Source organism: Octodon degus, unplaced genomic scaffold (genome assembly GCF_000260255.1).
Source record: "Octodon degus isolate 3935 unplaced genomic scaffold, OctDeg1.0 scaffold00010, whole genome shotgun sequence".
Taxonomy (NCBI): domain Eukaryota; kingdom Metazoa; phylum Chordata; class Mammalia; order Rodentia; family Octodontidae; genus Octodon; species Octodon degus.
The window spans coordinates 7,360,197-7,372,300 of NW_004524586.1; the positions used below are offsets into that span (position 1 = coordinate 7,360,197).

Consider the following 12,104-nt stretch of genomic DNA (forward strand, 5'->3'; position numbering starts at 1 on the left):
GATGGACAGATAAGAGGAGAGTTACCGATTAACTTTTGCATTCTTATTTTTTGCAGGAAGCAGTTAGCTATCTTGGCCGACCTGGTGAGGGATCTACCCCTGGAGTTTGACTTTCTCTTTTCTCAGTCTCAGGCAGAAGTGATCTCCGGGAAGCAAGAAGGTACTACTGGGCCTGCAGGGGTGCGGCAGCCCTGTCATTTATCAGCCAGTCACTATTTACCTTGGCTATAACATTAGGGTACCTTGTATAGGTGATCTTTTTTTTTTTTTTTCAAAAGTTTTATTGATAAACATATAGCAATGAGACAGTTTCAAATCAAATGGAAAGTACAGTTTCAACAAATAATACACTATGTATAGGCGATCTTAATTTTCTGCCTCAGTGTTTTTTTAGATTTTGCTAAACTATATTCTGCGTTGGTATCTATCTTAGATTGCTGTCTGTCAGGCTTTAACTTAGTACTAAGCACCATGTTTGGAGGGTATTAATCTGTAATGATGAGGGCTAGCTAGTTAGCTCAGCGGACTAAAGTGCGTGCTTGGGCAAGTGCTAGGGGATTGGGGTTCAATCCCCGTGCTGTGCTGGCGCCACCCCTGGGGCGCACTGAGACAGTGATTGAGACTGGGCATGGTGGTGCGCGCCTGTAATCCTAGCGCTTGGGAGGCTAAAAACAGGAGGATCACTGCGAGTCCAATCTGTGTAGTAAGACCCTGTACTAAATACATAAAAGAAAAAAACTTTGAGTCTTTAATGATGATTCTAAATGGATTTTTGGTGAGCTAAAAGTATTTTTGAAAATATTTAAAATAGTTCTGGGAGTTCTATCGAGTTTGCCAAATTCAAGTATAAAGCAAATACTAGGTCAAATAAGGGAAAACTTTAATTTCAGAGGATGATTGGGATGTATTAGTTTTGTTATAGACTCTTCCTTTATTGCAGTTACTATGCAGTTACTTTGTTTTGTTTTGGCTTTTGAGACAGTGTCTAGCTGTGTAGCTCAGGCTGGCCTTGCACTCTCAGCAATCTGCCTCAGCCTCCTCAGGCTCGGATTACAGGTGTGTGGCACTGTGCCCAAGCAGATCATGTTTCCTCCTGTTGTGGTCTGCTGAAAGAAAAATAATTACCATTTTGAATTTGAATTTTGCATTTTTCAGTCTTTTTTTTAAAATAGCAGAATGTATTTATTGGGGGAATGAAAGCTTCTGAGAGGGACAGAAGGAGGACCTGAGTGGGTTGCTTTGGGAAGCTGTCTCTTCCAGAGATTTTTATAGCGTAAAACCATGAGGATCTAAGGTGACTAAAAAGAGAACTCACTTAGGTGGGACATTTTTCAGTCTTAATATTACATTTTCTTCTTAATCGGTTTCTTTGCTGAATCTATTCATTGCAAGACAGCTCGAATTTCTTGGTTACACAGCTGCTTTCAGGCTTGATAACTCTAATATGTGTGTGATCTCAGGCTTGTCATTTGTGGGTTGTCTCTTCCTTTATTGGTTAAGATGTCTTTTGGTTCTTTGTATGCCAAGTAATTGGTTTCAATCCTAAGGCTGTGAGGGCATCAGATCGTACATGTGCACCTTAGCGGTAAGACCAGGAGTTCATACACAGCTTAGTCCCTGCTGTCATGGTAGCTCCAATCCTTTCTTGTTCTTCGGAGCTCACGTTCATGGTTCGCTGGTCAGAAAATTTGTGTGTGTGTTGAACTCAAGGCCATCTCGCTCACACACACACACACACACACACACACACACACACACCATCTTTCACCATCTTTTTAAATTTTTTTATTTTGAGACAGGGCCATGTTAAGTCACAAAGTAGCCCAGGGTGGGTTTGAACTTCCGATCCTCCTGCCTCAGCGTCCCAGAGTTCTGGCATTAGGGGCCTGTAGTGTCACGCCCAGAAAATGAGGCCTTTAATTTGCCCACTCTGCTAGGGACTTCCCTGATTGCATCTGCATCAAGGGCCCAGTGGCAGGAAGACAGGGGGGAAAAAAAGCAGTGAGAATCTGCCTTCCAGGCTATTATTCTTCTGGCTGGGGAGAACTCACATTCTTGGAAGTTTAGGAATCCACCCACCCAGCACTGCTGCTGCTACGGGATTGCCTGGGGCAGAAAGGGACATTTTAAAAAGGAAAAGAAGCAGAAGCATCTCTGAACCTTGGGGTGCCCTTTTTGTGCTCCCTGGACTAGCATAGCAAGCGACATCTTGGAAGCTATTTCTGCCCGTGCCTGATGCATACTTTCATGTTTCAAGTTGCTTTTGAAGACCAGGAAATGTCTTAGAGGAAAAAAATGAGACTCCTTACTGGGCTGAGGGTAAATTCTGGCCTCGTTCAGTGTGCCCAGTACCTTTCTCTTCTCAGAGTTCTCACAAACCTCCTGCATGCATTCTGCCTAGAATTTCTTTGCACCCAGTAGTGAGACAGGGTGGAATGTGCTTTTTCTACGTCACCCAGAAGTAGAACTCAAGGATTTATATTTTTTTAACATCTGTTTTTATAGTTATTCATTATGGGAAATTGGGAAGATACAAGTCATTTTTTTCTTTAAACTGGGTTTCACTCCAGGGCAGGCTTTCACTTGCTGTATAGTCCAGGCTGGCCTTATCCTCACAATCCATCCATCTGCCTTAGCTTCCTAGACAAATAATTTTAAAAGAGGGAAAGAATCACAAGATAAAAGATTGAAAATCTATACACTGAGAGTCCAGAAAAATAGAGTACTATGACTTTTTTCTTCCCAAGAAAAGGGGAAGAGAGTAGCCCTAGGAAGAGGCGTGCACGTGGTATAGCAGTAGAGAACTAAATGAGGCCTTTTGTATTTCTTCTTCAGGGGTTTATGCATGGATTGGTATCAACTTTGTTTTGGGAAGATTTGATCATGAGGATGGTGAGTAATTCTATCTTACAATAATTCTATAAGGGATGAGGAGTTAAGTTATAACCTGTTGGTAGTACTTAAGTGCAATTTGGAGTTCTGTGTGTGTGTGTGTGTGTGTGTGTGTGTGTGTGTGTGTGTATAGTACTGAGAAATGAACCCAGGGCTTTTGCACAGTCTCAGTCCTTTACTTTTTTTTTTTTTGCAACAGGTTTGTTAATTTGCTGCATTGCCCCGCTTGGGCTTAATTTTGTGATTCCCCTGCCTCAGCCTCCCTTACTATTGGGATTACATGCCTAGTTGGTTTTCTTTCTTGAAATTTAAGTTGCTTCAACACACATGTGCACCTTCGCATGCACACGCACTTGTGCACACACACACACTGTTATGGTTTGTGTATAGGTGTCCCCCCCCCAAAGCCTCGTGCAGTCTTGGGGTGGCTTCAGGAGTTTGTGATTGATTGCAGTGGGTGTGGCTGCTGCCCCTGCCCTGGGGCAAGTAGTTTGCATTACAGTGTAAGATGGGGAGAGAAGCCCCCTGCCTGAGCTGCTGCTCCTTTCCCTTGTGCTCTTGCTTTTTGCGGCCGCGGTGAAAGGTTGCCCTCGTCTGTGTGCCGCTCTGCCTTGGAGCCAGCTGAATATGGACTGAAACCTCCAGTAACTGTGAGCTACATAAACCTTTGCTTCCTTCATGTTGGGTGTTGGATATTTGTCTCAGCAACGAATAAAAAGTAAGACACACACACACACACACACACACACACACACACACACTCTGTCACATTTTCCAGTCCTAATTTGCTTTATTTCTTTTTAACCTTTTCATATGTATGGTTTGAAACGGTTATAAAAATAAATAATAAAATAAACTTCCTTGGACCATTTACTTCTACTGAACACTCAGGGTTTTCACATTTTTTGTTTTCATATTTCCTCACATAAAACATGTTTTCCCCTATTTTTGCCAATCTTTATTTTTTATGTATTTAGTACAGGGTCTGCGGGGTCTCATCGCACAGATCAGACTCATACTGATCCTCCTGTTTTCAGCCTCCACTCTTAATTTTTGACAGTAACCTTACCACCCTACTCTTGTACTTTCTTGCACATCGTTCATTAAAAACAAAAAGGACAAAACTGAGTCACTTGACAGAATGAGCTTGCCACCTTCTGGAATTGGTTTTCGGAAGCGATCGTGAACCTGTGGTCCATGTGCCACAGTGGCCACACAAGCCCCTCTGTCAACACAGGAGCCAGCAGCCGAGCATCGGAGAACAGTTTTTTTTTTTCCTAAAATAAAAACCTTGGGCTGGTGAGATGGCTTAGTGGTCTAAAGCGCCTACTTAGAACAAGCTTAGCAAAGCACAGGGACCGCGGTTCAATCCCCCAGCACCACATGCCAGCCAGCCCCGCCCCCTGGTGGGCTGAGCTGGCCACACACACACACACACACAAAAAAAAAAAAAAAAAAAAAAAAGAAAGAAACAAAAAACAAAAAACACCTCAACTTTCAAATTTAATTGCAGTGTGGGCACTTTGAGATACTTAAGTGGGTTTGGGGTTGCAGCGTGGGTGCTCCGTCTATAATGGGTCACCTTCGCTGGCCTTGTGCATCCTTATGGGTCTTTGACAGCACCCTTCTCCTCGTGTATTCTGGTTGGAGAGGCCGGATGCAGACTGATTAGGCTTGGATTCAGCTGTGTCTGCAAGGTGATGCCGCGTGTCTCCTGCGGCACCGCATCATCGTCTGGTTCTTACTTTTAGTCATGTTCAGACTGATGAAGTGAAGGTTCAGGCCTCGTCAGCCTGATCTAATCGGTTATAAAAATTCCTCACCCACCACTCCCCTAATGGCTGTCAGAGCCAATTGTGATCATTACGTAGATATTTGCTTGCAGCAGGGGTTGTAAAATAGTGATAACTTCCCACCATTCCTTCTGTATTTAACAGGTGGGACTTTATATAATGAACTTTGTCAACTCTTGGTTATCTTGAAATACAGTTCGTAAGGGAAAAATAAGCTAGATCCTTAATTATTTCTCTTTACTTTTGAAGCTTTTGAATAATTTGTTGTTGTCCTAACACGTTTCAAATGTAAACAGTGAACTTTTTAACTTCCATGAAATTACGTATTTTAACGTATCTGATGCCTTAGGGCCCATTGTCCTGAGGCTGTGTAGTTCAGTGGTAGAGTACTTGCCCAATGTGTAGGAGGCCCTGGGTTTGTTAAATCCCCAGGATGGGGCAGGGGTGGGAGAGGCCATTGCAGCTTTAGGTGCACCTTTAGGTTAGCACTTGTATCCTTTTTAACATGATCCCAATACTTTGATTATTTTCTCCTTTTTTTTTTTTGTGGTACTAGTAATCGAACTTGGGACTTTGCGCTTGCCGGGCAGGCGCTCATGCCACTGAGCTATCTCCCTGGCCCTTCTGCATCTGACATAACAACGTATTCCATCCTCATTGTGGATACTTTCTTTCTGATACTTTCTGGCATTGGCTATTTTTTTTTTTTTTTAAAAGAAAGTCTGGTTTATTTTAATGAAAAATTATACGTACAGACTGTGGTTTAGATCCCAGGGTGTTCATTCTTCTTGGGTTACCAGTGTCTAAGCTTTTTAGTGATCAGAACAGGGTAATACAAAATTTTAGGAAAGAGAACAGTAAATTATGAGTTTTACTAATGCTTCCAGCTCATATTTAAGATTGTGGATTACTATCAAGAATGTAGGGGCCGGGGAGATAGCTCAGCAGAATAAGCGCTTATTTGGCAAGCGCAAGGGCCTGAGTTCAATCCCCAGTTCCTCCAAAAAACCCAAAAAGAGTGTATAAAGAACTCAAAAAAAGTCAGACCTCCCAAATTTAAAGACACAACCCAAAAATGCACATCTGAGATGAATACATACTCTTCAGATGAAGAAATACAAACAGCAAATAAGTATATGAAAAATGTTCCACCTCACTGGTCATTTGAGAAATGCAAATTAAAACAACCCCAGAAAGAAGGGCTGTCGTAGAGAAGTCAACTAATAACAAATGCTGGAGGAGCTGGGGAAAAAGGAGCCCCTCTCCACCGTTGGTGGGAGTACGGACTAGTGCAACCACTGGGGAAATCAGTGTGGAGAGTCCTCAAAAAACTAGGTTAGAGGTCTCATTTGACCCAGCTATTCCCCTTCTTGGTATCTTCTCAGAGTTTAAAACAGCATACGATATTGATTTATAGCAGCACAATTTGTAATAGTTACATTTTGGAAACAAGCCAAATGCCCATTAACCAAGGAGTAGATGAAAAAGATGTGATCTTTTTGTATGATGGAGTACTACTCAGCCACAAAGAAGGATAAACTTGAGTCTCTTACAGGAAAATAGATACAACTCGAGAGCATACTCAAACCAGATGCACATGTGTAAACATCATATTGTCTTCCTAGTATGAGAAACTGAAAGAATGAATAAAATCCAAAATGTACAATAGATATTATAAAATGGGAAGACACTTCAAAAGAAGAGAAACTGGAATTGGGGAATGGAGAAAATAAGAGAGAGAAAAGCAAGGAAAAAATATATGAGATTATTAACTTATACTTCTATTTTTCCTTAGTTCATTGAAAAGGTTTGTACTAATATTGTTTGGACAATTAAATGCCAATATCTACTCTGAGTAATTTAAAGATACAGTGTACAGTGTATTAACCATTGTTATTATTTGGTTTTGAAATTTTGGGGGCTTTTTTCTTTCTTTTAAATAAAAGATCATGAAGTTTTATTTCATGTCTTTGATTTTTATGCCTGTATCCTTTTTTTTTTTTTTTTTTTGTGGAACTGGGGATTGAACTCAGGCCCTTGCACTTGCCAGGGAAGCACTTACCCCACTGAGCCATCTCCCTGGTCCTCCTGTATCCTTTTCTTTTATGCTTATCTTTGTTCCTAAAGATAGTAATATAGGCTAGGGGTATTGCTTAGTGGTGGAATGCTTGCTTAGCTTGCATCAGGCCTTGGGTTTAATCTTAGCACTGCACCAACAAAATCTTAACTTATATGCTTAATTATTCTAAAATAATACCAATAGTATTATATTACTAGGATGCAATTCAAAGTACTTGTTTTTTTTATCTTTAGGATATAATTTCCTATGAATACGTAGCCAAAATACTATATATTTGGTACAGTGTCTCCCTGTACAGCTCAGACTCAAATTGATCCTCCTGTTTTCAGCCTCCCCAGCACTGGTGTGTGCCTTGGTGTCTAGTCTCTGTGGCCAGTTCAGGGTGCCCCTCCCGGGGGGAGGCATGTGGTACTGGGGATCGAACCCCAGTCCCTGCACTTTTCTAAGCACAAAATACCTTGTTTAAATCACTTGAAGTCATTCTCTATGTAATACATAGTTAGTAGGCTTAGCTAAACTTCTTTAATTGCTTCCAAATATAAAGGATTGCTGCTTTTCTTGAAGGGGAGTGTCCTTTATTTTTGACTTTGATTTTTACTTAACTAGGACCTTTTTCTTTTCTTACCATTTCAGAGTCAGATGCCGAGAGTCCCCAGGAATCAGCAACAGGACGCCGAAGGACAGTGGGGATCCTGGATATGGGAGGAGCCTCTCTCCAAATTGCTTATGAAGTTCCTACCTCAACCTCTGCCCTTCCTCCAAAACAGGTGTTCTGCTTTTTGTGGAAATTCAGTTAGAAATGACAGTATTGTGAAAAGGAAGAACACTGTCTTTGGATTTAAACCAACCTATGTGGGTCCAAACATTTGTTCGGATGCTTGCTTGTGTCACTTTGAGTTACTTCCCTGAGCCTCAGTGTCCTCATTGTGTAAAAACGGCTTAGTGATAGTTCTGCCTGATAGAGTTGTGAGGAGGAAGTGATGCCCTCTGTGAAGCATTTAGCAAACTGGCTAGTTCGTAAACATGTGGTACATTTTAGCAGTTACAACCAGTACGCCGTGTCTTCTGTGGTTGCCTGAGGAGCACCCATAACACGTGAGTCCTGGAGCACAGTGTGCGAGATGTGACTCTCGTCTCATAAATGATAGTTCCTTTCCCCTTACTAATAATTCAATTCTGGGCTTCTAATGTTCTTTAACCTCTGAGAATGTGTACACATATTTTGAAGGCCAACTTTCAGCATAGCTTAATTTTTTTTATTTTATTTTATGTATTTTGTAGAGGGTGTCACTATTCGTAGTGGCTCGTAGTGATCCTCCTGTTTGCAGAGAACTCCCAGCATAGGAGAGAAAAGCAGTTTTTATTATTGAGCATCTATTATGTGCCCAAATCTATCACAAGAAATATTAGGAATTCTTAAATAAAGTTATGAAAAGTCAGAGAATAGATCTCCTGGTGATCCCCAAATTCCTTATTAAAAGTTTTTTTTTCCCCTAAATATGAAAATGGCACATTCCTGTTGCAGAGGGTTGGAAAGTACAAAGAACAATGACATCAGCTTTAATAATTCTACCTCTTGTAATCAAAGATAGTATTTGAGTCTGTAATTTATGTATTTAGTCTTCCAACCTGGCCTTTAACTTGTGCGTCTTGGTGCAGTCATACCATTTTATCTCTTGTTACCTGAAGTAATGGTGTGAGGAGGAAAGGGGGCAGTAAGACAGTTCCGAGAGGAGCCTGCTGCGTTAGCAGGGGTGTAGATTTCTAGAAGTAAAGTTGAACTAAAATTCTCTTTTGTCTTTTAACATCAGGAAGAAGCTGCCAAGATTCTCCTTGCAGAGTTCAATCTGGGCTGTGATGTACAACACACCGAACATGTGTACAGGGTTTACGTCACCACCTTTTTAGGTTTTGGAGGCAACTTCGCCCGGCAGCGCTATGAAGATCTTGTGCTGAATGAAACGCTTAACAAAAACAGGTACATTTGGCATAAGACTGGTTTTATAAAATAGAATATGCTTAGGCTCGGATATTAGGAAGAAGTTTCCATATTCTCCTAAGGTAGGTAAGTGCTTGCTGCCTGCTTTCTGGTCACGCTGCCGGTGGGACAGCATTGCTGTCCTAGGGAGAGAGGACTTGAATGAGGCCTGCTGTCTGTTATTAGGACTCACGGGAAGGTACAGAAGCATACTGCGATGTGTCCCTGCGCCCCACGGGCAGGCCTGATATCACAGTGATAAGTGAGGCTAATTCAGTGGCTAAGATGTGCAGTGTAACGTAGCCCCTCCTCATTTCTTATACATCCTAGTGCTCAATCGTGTTTACAGCGGAGTAGTTCATCTTATGTGAGAGTTAGCTTCTGCAATGTGCATGCAAAACAAAACATTTTTAGTTAAAATCAGCTTTTAAAATAAACTTATTAAGACTAGAATAGCCAGCTTTTCATCCAGCATTGGAAAGATCACTGATTTTTCACTTGAATACCAGATGAATTAGTTTGATCATAATACACAACTGTGAGATGCTTATTTTTATTTGAAATTATTTATCATTATGCATATTGAGGGAAAGCATAATAGACAATAGTTCTTGTCCTCCACAGAATTATTTATGTAGCTAGAAACACTTAATTGAAGAGGTACTAGTGTATCCCTTTTATAATAGTTTATCCATAGTAATCAGTTATCTTAGATTTAGCGCATGTTGAAGAAAATAATTATCACATAAGTGTTTTTAATTGTCACATAAGTCTAACCAGAGTTCACTGTGAGAGAATGCTGGTGTTCCGGGTGACTGATGATAGCATCAACATCAAGCAGTATGTTTGCTTTCTGAAGAGGACTGTTGAGTCCTCACATATATTCTCAGGTTGTGACGGTCAGATTGCTCCTCCCTTTTTCATTTTCTTCCGTTGTTGCTCTGCTTCTGTATTTCTGTCTGGTGTTCTCCAGTGCCTCAGTTTCTTGCCGGGCTTTATCTTTTTTCCATGCATTGGTATTTTGGGGTCATGTGGCTTAAGTCCCTTGCTTCAGGAGTTTGAAGGGTAAAAGTTACTTTTTTTATAGTTGCCAAACTACTAGAGAAACCTGTTTCTCAAGGGATGGCATGACTTCATGGTTCTGTTTTTTATTTTATTTTTTTGAGAAAAAACAAGGTCTTGTTACGTCGTGCCTTGAATTTGCTTATGTAGTGCAGGCTGGCCCCTGACTCACAGCAAGCGATCTTTCCGAGTGCTGAGATGATAGGTGTGCACCACCGCACCCAGCTGGCTCTCTCTTCCTAGGAAGAGTTCTCTGAGTTTTCCTTACAGCTGGTGACACATCCCTGCAGTAGTCAGGATGTTCAAAGGCTTCCTATTGGTTGCTGCCTTCCCACTGCGCCCCCTTCAGTCCTCACCCTTGTGGGTGCATTTTCATCCTAGATGTACCTTTCACATGTTTAGGAACTGATGACTACCTTCAGCTAGCAAATTTATTTATCCATGTAATTTCCATCCAGCATATGAATCTCTACGAGTGAGAACAGAATTCCCAGACAGGTAGAATAAGTAAATGGTGTGATGACCACGGCAGGAGCAAAGGCCGTCCCTCCCACCTGCTCAGGCTGCTAGCTGAGACTTTTTTTTTTTTTTTTGGCGGAACTGGGGATTGAACTCAGGCCCTTGTGCTTGCCAGGGAAGTGCTTATTCCACTGAGCCATCTCCCCAGCCCCTTGGGCTTTGTTGTTTTCGGTTTTTTTTTTTTTTTTTTTTTTTTTTTTTTTTTTTGGCGGAACTGGGGATTGAACTCAGGCCCTTGTGCTTGCCAGGGAAGCGCTTATTCCACTGAGCCATCTCCCCAGCCCCTAAATTTGTTAATGTTACAGAGTTCTTGCACTGCCAAACCATGCCTGAGATTCCAAAGAAGGAAATGGTACAATGGACTGCCTCATCCACCCATCAAACAGTATATTAGAACTTGATTCTATGTGCATCTTTGTAATTTCACAGTCTTCTAAAAAATTAGAACAAGAGCTGGAATACAAACCTGCTGCAGGTCTTCAGCTTTGCAATATAATGTGTCATTAAATAAAACTTCATATTTATCTCATTTCACCTCTCAATAACATGACCCCTGACAAAATTTTAAAAGAAAATGAGTACTTTTCAAGAAAAATATATGGCTCAAGATCCAGGAGATTCCTTGTTACTGGTTTGCAAATGAAGTCTTCAGCTTAACAATAATCTCTTACTATTCCCTTAAACATCCAGACGCTCTGGGCTGGCTCAGGCATTCACTCTGTATACCAGCAGGCAGGCACCGGCACCACATCTGCCACCTCAAATGTCAACACTGCTGCACACCAAGGGCCAGTAGGGGGTCAGGAGACACTGTATACAGTCCTCCTAAGACTCTCATTCCTGCACCAACATGTGCACAAGACTCAGATCCTATTGAGAAATGCCCCAGCACCAGGACAGGTTTACTTACCCACTTGCTTTACTCTTGCCAATAGCACGTTGCAATTGTATTTTTAAACAGAAAAATGACAGTTAGCATAGTGAGAAGTTGAGATGTGTAAGAATGAAGTTTAGATGGAGAACAGCAGATTCACAACTCCAGTTTCACTGTGCACTGGGAAATAGACCTGTTGACAGTAGCGTCAAATAAAATTGATCCCCATCCTCCCTCCCTCCTATCCTCCCTTATTCTGCTCCTCCCTCTTTCTAAGTTTATTTTTTAATTTTTTTCCATAATTTTATCGAGAAACAAATAGCAATGAGACAGGTTCAAATTAAATTGGTAGGACAGTTTCAATACTTAACACATTGCATACTCTCCTCCTAGTGATTATTTGCTGTATAAGATGCAGACATGATATCCTATTTACAAACACCATTAGAACAAATCCTTCTATTCATTAAGAGAATGTAACTATATATCCATCTAACCTTTTTGAATACACAAAGTGGATATTCATCTGTATCCCCTTTTCTGTCTACTCCTGTCATTTGAATATTATAAGTGTGTGAACTCAGCAAAATATTCCAAAAGAGTCCAGTAGTCCATGATAGTATTGGGTCTTCCACTTCACTGGCAGTGTCAGAAATTGTTGACCTGAGTCCCCTATAGTTCAACATAACAGCATGGCTTTACTTCTTATACTTCGTTTTTATACTTTTCTGCTAAATGATTAAGACCAAGATAAAGCAAGACCTATGCAACAAGAGTTGTAGCTTTTGGATCTGATAAGGTCAGTCAAATCCCCTCAGGATTTAATCCTGAGATTCTGTACCTCAAATTGTAAATCCTTTGTCAGTGTCTGCCATGCGGATGAGTCACGGCCATTGCTTGGCCAGT

The 12,104-nt window shown here is 41.2% G+C and overlaps 1 protein-coding gene across 3 annotated transcripts in view; it reads left to right on the top strand.

Moving 5' to 3' along the window:
• Nucleotides 1–12,104, top strand: part of Entpd7 (ectonucleoside triphosphate diphosphohydrolase 7) — a 54,622-nt gene that overhangs the window by 21,428 nt on the left and 21,090 nt on the right. Inside the window, exons 6-9 of one of the 3 annotated variants that reach the window (XM_023708999.1) lie at nucleotides 57–160; nucleotides 2,836–2,892; nucleotides 7,372–7,532; nucleotides 8,577–8,743. In XM_023708999.1, the coding sequence (XP_023564767.1) occupies nucleotides 57–160; nucleotides 2,836–2,892; nucleotides 7,372–7,532; nucleotides 8,577–8,743 (489 nt within the window). The remainder of the gene's footprint in view (nucleotides 1–56; nucleotides 161–2,835; nucleotides 2,893–7,371; nucleotides 7,533–8,576; nucleotides 8,744–12,104) is intronic. The other 2 variants (XM_004625540.2, XM_023709000.1) reach the window with 2 other exon arrangements.